We start from the raw sequence: 6,290 nt of genomic DNA on the forward strand, positions 1-6,290 counted from the left end.
ACCACTGACATGTTTACTGATCAGCGTGTGCATTTTTTTTTCCTGGGGTCAAGATGAAACACAGTTGAAACACTGGTCATGTCAAAACACTTAATAAAAACATGCTGCTTCATGTTTTTTTTTCCCCCCGTCACCAGTTCAGGTTCCCGGAACCAAAGTGCAATATTATCACTTATTTAGTGAATGGTAGAGGACATTGTCCTGAGCACACAAACAAATCAGGGGTTGTGTTTCTAATAACATGTTTGGGAAGCAAATAATCCTGTTTTCCATATAAAAAAAACACAGCATGCATTACATTCAAAACATTCTGTTTTTTTCCTTTAAATATCAATTTATGCATGGATTTCAAACTGCTATATATATAATTGTTGAGTTGAAGGCAACATTACAATCCTGTGAACTAACTACCTTGCCTATAGTTTCCTGCATATTGTTCCTTATTTACAGTGGCATTGACATGATGGCTTCAGGTAGTATCTCCTGGTTTATCTTGATGGGGTGTCTGCTTGATTTGTATTTAAATATTTCTATCTGAAAGTGTCTGTTCAATTTTTTTCATCTTCCACATGTTTCTTTTTTATTAACCTTGCCAAGCTTCAGTTTTGTGTGTTGAGTTTCGACCTTTGTTCCCATGCCAGTCATTCCAAACTCTCTGGTTTTTGTTTGAAGATACATCTTCCTTTGAACTAACAGAAATCACATCATTCAATGATAGATTTGTGGACCCATTAATATCTAGAACATTGCTGGAAATTATCCGCAAACTGTTCACTGTTTTAGGCTTACAAGATTGATGTTGTATTTTATTCAATAACTCGCTCCATGCCAAAATGGAAAAACTTTAAAGCCCTGTGAAGTTCACACTCAGTGGAATCCTTGTCCTTCCCTCCTGAGAGTCAGATACAAACCTCTTCCTTCTTGATTTTTGTTGATTTCCCTGGACAATAATCTTAAGTATTGGGTATTCTTTGTCTTGCATCTTCCCATTCCTTTGACTTTGAATAAATTTTTTGTCCTCTTTCCCCATTTTTTTTAACGAGATATATTTTCAGTTTACTTAGGACTGTTCTTTGCTCCCCCCACGCTAGGTTTGTCACTGTGTTCCGTTGTCTTGGCCCTGGTGTGGGTTTCCATGCTGTGCCCCAGAGATCTGGAAGCGTACCCTTTGCTGCCTCTGTCTGATCTTTTCGCCAAGGCTGTGCACAGGGCACAGCACCTGCATCTCGTCGCCGCAGAAACCTGCAAGGATTTCGTACGTAGCGAACTCTAAACGCAAGTTTTATGGAAGATAATAAGCTTGAGCAATTGGTTTGTTGTAGAACCCAAGGAGCAACATGCGTTTAATTTGTATGTGCGTGTTTTTCTCTTCTTCAGGAACGAAAATATATCCCTGAAGAGCAGCGCCATTCTCACAAGAGTTCACCTTCTGCTTTCTGCCAGTCTGAAACCATCCCAGCACCCACTGGCAAGGAGGATGCCCAGCAACGATCGGTAATTAAAAAACACACAGGCACACACAAAAAACATCGAAACCTAAATTCAGCTTTGGACACTAAAGATTGGATATTTGTTAATGGCTTTTGTCACTAAAACAAAGATATAGAGTAAAAGCCTCTGACACAAACCATATCAACTAACTAAATATCTCTAATCGAAGTTTTGTCCTTTCTGGTCAAATTCGTTTCATTAAGATCTAGTTTTCTCTCGCATTAACCCCTGGCCCATCACCGAACGAACAAAAGTTTGTATTACTGACCTTAGCTATATTTATGACTCTTCTGGCTGGTGACGGAGCCCAACTCGGACCCACAGATGATGATTCTAACTGTAACTTCACACATTTAAAGCCATTACTTAATCAGCCCGAAAACAGATCCAGATGGTGACCGAGTTATCAGGAATGAATATTTAGATGGTTCACTGACTTGTTGCATGTTTGAAGTTAGAAAAAGGACCTGTACTATAATTGGAAGTGATTGGAACAAAAAGTTATATTTCGCATTCTCTCATAGGATAGGGAGCTGCTACTGTACTCGCTGCTGCTCATTCAGTCCTGGCTCAATCCCGTTCAGAACAGTAGGGCTTTCAGGACCTCGGACAGGGTCTATGACAAATTGCGTGACCTGGAAGAAGGCATCTATGCTCTGATGAAGGTAAGCATTCACAATACAACTAGCGCTACTATATTCGTAACACGTGTTAAAATTTCGCAACAAGGAGGAAAGTCGACACAACAGACGAAATGTTGACGTGTTCTGTTCAGGCCTTGTTTCAAGCATGGATTCTTCTTACGTTCGTTTAAGTACGTTTTACCAGTTTTAAAATTGCTAGAAAGCATTGTTTTGTCTAGTGATTCATTTGCTAAAGAGAAAACATCACACTGATGATTGGGGAAACGGTCCAGAGCATTTTCGGGGTTTTGGCCCTCATGTGTATATGAATTTAGAAGCAACATGTATTAAGTACCTCACTAATCTGCCGGAATACGTTTTCAGGATGTAACTATTAGTTGAATGGAGTCAAACCTAGATACTCTATGCAGATATCTGATATAGTCCCACATATAAAACTTACAAAAAAGGTTAACAAATAACGCATCTGATGAAAACTGATCAAACAGCAGAACGAAACATTTGATAATAAAGGTGGCTTGGAGCAGTGTCGAGTGGAGTTATTCACACTAGATGAATGATACTGAGGAGGCCAGTTTGACTAATGTAAACGTTGCTGCTGACTTTAAACTACACCTGCATAAAAATAACGACAGCACTTCGAAATTAATTCATTGTAAGTGATGCATTTTGCCATGTAGTAAAGATGGAAAAGGCTGGTAAACACACAAAAGTTGTTACTTTCTTTGGCCAGGCGATGAACATAAAAGGGATTAATAGAATTCAAAGAGTTATGGATCAATTATTTTGATGGGAAAATTAGTGGCAGATGGATTTTAACCCTTCAGTTGTTATCAATAAGAATGCCTAGTCTGTCAAGCCTATCAACAAAATGCCCGATTAGGTGGTCGGTGCGCTCAATACATAATTTGTTTGATCAATTGTTTTAATGACGTAATGTTCAACTGCAATGCAACCAATTCAATAATTGGCAAACCAACCTTTAGATGAAAGCAAAATTCTGCGGATGCTGGAAATCTGAAATAAAAACAGAAAATGCTGGAAAATCTCAGCAGGTCTGGCTACATTACCTTTTCCTGTACAATGTGACTTCTTCGGAGCCTTTAGATTCTGTTGGTAAAAGGAGACTGAAATTCGGCCAAATGGGTCGTTAGGGTGTGGAACAAGGTAAGCACAGCATTTAAACATACAAAGTAACGAATAATATCATTAAAAATAACGTAAATTAAGGTCAAAAGAGAGAGACTGAAGAAAAATAAAGCAGTAAAAGAAAATAAAGGACACGTTGAAGAATCTTTCTTTAGTAAATCAAATGGAATTGATGTAATCCATAAGCAAAGCTGTGCAAGCAACATACTCAATGAACTGGATAACTTCTTTTTTCCCTCCCTATGATAAACCTGGTTCAGAAGTAGAGCTAGTTTCCAAGGCTACCCATGCTCAAAGGATACCCATGAATTTATTGGCCTCATCAAGCTATTTACTTATTCATAATTGCATTACCTGTTGTATAACATTACAGGTAGACAAGAAGATATCAAATGTCAGAACGTTGAGGTAACTTCATAAACCATAATTACAAAATGTAAGCTTTCATTTGAATTCCCAGGATTCTTGTATTCTTTACCAAATTTCCATGTGCTACTCTCATAACATACACAAGTAAGGTTTATGTGGTGGTTTTGGTTGATTTTTGGGATTTATTTTCCAAAAATGGGTAGGATGACAGAAAAAATGGTAGCCTCCATCAATTAATCAATTGGCTTTAGTTTAATAATATGGCACAGGATGAATTGAAGAAACATTGTACCATATGATGTAAACAGTTTGTTTTTGTTTGACTTCATGTTACACAGGCAGAGTCAATATATACCTACACCGAATCTATTCTATATGTTTAATGAATTCCTGGAAAATGCTCCCTTTATAAAGTTGCTTTAAAACTAAATTGCTCTATTATTTCGCAGACTCTGGAAGATGGAGGCTCTTCACAAGGTTTTGCCTGGCTGAAATTTTCCTATGACAGGTTCGATGGAAACTTAAGTGAGGAAGCTTTGATGAAAAACTATGGTCTCCTGGCTTGTTTTAAGAAGGATATGCACAAAGTTGAAACCTACCTGAAAGTTATGAATTGCAAACGTTTTGCAGAGAGTAACTGTACTGTGTAGTGTAAGGTTATAGACAAAATGAGCGAGGAAAACTCGATAAAGACACTCAAAATGTTACACAGAATCTGTCTTAAAGTTGATTATTTTCAAAAAAACAATATGTCTATGTAGTTATATGTGTTATAATAATGTTGGATCTCTGAAATTTAGTTGTAGAAGTACAGGAATTGTGGGAAATATTTTTCTGTAGGTGTATGTTTTTCTGCAATTGTGATCAATATCCAAAATTTCTTAGTAAAACTTAACAAATATTTATCTTGCATTTTGCAATAAATTATTGCATTGAATTGCCAACAAGTCTCTGATTGTTTATTTAAAACTTTTTGGAAAATATTCCTTTCATCAAGAATGGGACACTTTTCATTTTGGGCATGGAGAATCAGCTTCAAACACTTGCAATTAGAAGCAGATTAAAGCATCTTCCTCTACATTGATCCGTAACATGTAAAAAAAGCATCAAGTCTAAGTGTGGCTTTAAACTTACTACCACTGCAAACCTTAATGTATTGTATTAAGAGTTTAATCATCTTTGCTAAACTGTGTCCTTTTTGTACAGACCCATTTCAAAAATCCATGTTTGCTGGGTCCTCAAATCCAAAAAGACAATGGCCGGAATTTTCCACCTCCATTTGCATTGGGTCTCATGGCGGGCATGGGTGGACAATATGGTGAGAAGGCCATAAATCAGTTTTGCGCCATTGTGAAACCAGCTTGTGATCTTCTGCTTCATCGGTCAATGGTGGCCTGCGTTTCCTGCACTGGGTGTCCAGAACATCAATTTAATACATTTGCAGATAATTATAAGCTCTGCTTGCCGGAATCATACCCCCACACTTGATCATCCGGGCACGTTGGCGTGATTGCATGCCAATGTGTTTCACAACTGTACATAAGCGATGTGCACCTGGCGAGCTGCGTGTCACTTAGAATTTCGAGGCTTGTTTGCCTACCTTGCTTCGGGCAGCACTTGCGGTCATTAGTGCCAGCCTTCGCAGGCAGTACCACATCATTTTGTGGGGGGCTCATGGGCAGGTGTCTACCTCCCAGGCCAGCTGTAAGGTGGGGATGGCTTTTCAATGGCTGCAAAGTTAGGGCTTGCTTGGGGAAGGGGGGGAAGTGGCCTCAGACAAGGGAAGAGGTGGCAGGGTGAGGAATGTACTGGGGAAGGGCTTATCCCAGGGTGTGTGTGGAGACACATGTTGATCTGTGCAACTGGCCTCAAAATGGTGAGGACTGAGGAGGCAGTCTCCAGAGGAGATGAGGCCAGATATTCATGTGAGGCCTTGTGTGAGAGGGTGAGTGGTGATGTTCCTTGAGCTGGCAGCGAGTGAGATGCCAGTGAATGTGTGATGGGCTTGTGAGTGTGTGAGTTTAAAGTGATGAGATGGTTGCCTTACCCTGGTGGCACGGATGAGATCATTCATCCATTTTCTGCACTGGATGGCCAACCTCTAGTGTGCAGCATTGGCACTGACCACCTCTGCCACTGCCTCCTAAGCCAGACTGGTGAGACTGATGGGCCTCCTGCGGCCAGAGCGAGGGTAGAGGACATCATGTTGACCTCTACAGTGTCCAGAAAGTGTCCCAGGGATGTAACACTGAATCAGGGGACTGCACTCTTCTTAGCCTTTGGGGCCATGTCTTTACCGGTGCCCACCTGGGCTGCAAGCATTGAGAAGTGTGCGCGCAGTTGCAGTTTAACTATGGCTCCCTGCATAAAGAAGCAGCGAGGCAACGGCATGGCAGTCAAATTGGAGCCCCCCAGCAGCGTTGTGTTTCATGCAGCTGCATAATTAATGAGGTAGGAATGGGACGATATGGCGCGAAAAGCCACCATTGCGGCCGGTGGCTAAAATGTCCTTTTCCCCAACTGCTATTGCACTTAGTGCAGATGTGGGATGATTCTGCTCAATGATAGTTTCTTTCAAATCTAATTAGCATCCCTGAGCAAACTCTAATATTAGCAATGTGCTAACCAATTTAATGT

The 6,290-nt window shown here is 40.1% G+C and overlaps 1 protein-coding gene across 1 annotated transcript; it reads left to right on the top strand.

Moving 5' to 3' along the window:
• Positions 1 to 463: 463 nt before the first annotated feature.
• Positions 464 to 4,303, top strand: gh1 (growth hormone 1). Its single transcript, XM_041173557.1, has 5 exons — positions 464 to 473; positions 1,092 to 1,255; positions 1,378 to 1,494; positions 2,016 to 2,156; positions 4,103 to 4,303. Exons 1-5 carry the CDS (start codon positions 464 to 466, stop codon positions 4,301 to 4,303), a joined length of 633 nt encoding a protein of 210 aa, XP_041029491.1.
• The last annotated feature ends 1,987 nt before the right edge of the window (positions 4,304 to 6,290 follow it).

Source organism: Carcharodon carcharias, chromosome 23 (genome assembly GCF_017639515.1).
Source record: "Carcharodon carcharias isolate sCarCar2 chromosome 23, sCarCar2.pri, whole genome shotgun sequence".
Classification (NCBI taxonomy): domain Eukaryota; kingdom Metazoa; phylum Chordata; class Chondrichthyes; order Lamniformes; family Lamnidae; genus Carcharodon; species Carcharodon carcharias.

Coding starts and splice junctions, on each gene's coding strand:
- gh1 (XM_041173557.1), top strand. Junction 1,256..1,377: donor CAGAAACCTGCAAGGATTTC/GTACGTAGCGAA, acceptor TCTCTTCTTCAG/GAACGAAAATATATCCCTGA. Junction 2,157..4,102: donor GCATCTATGCTCTGATGAAG/GTAAGCATTCAC, acceptor ATTATTTCGCAG/ACTCTGGAAGATGGAGGCTC.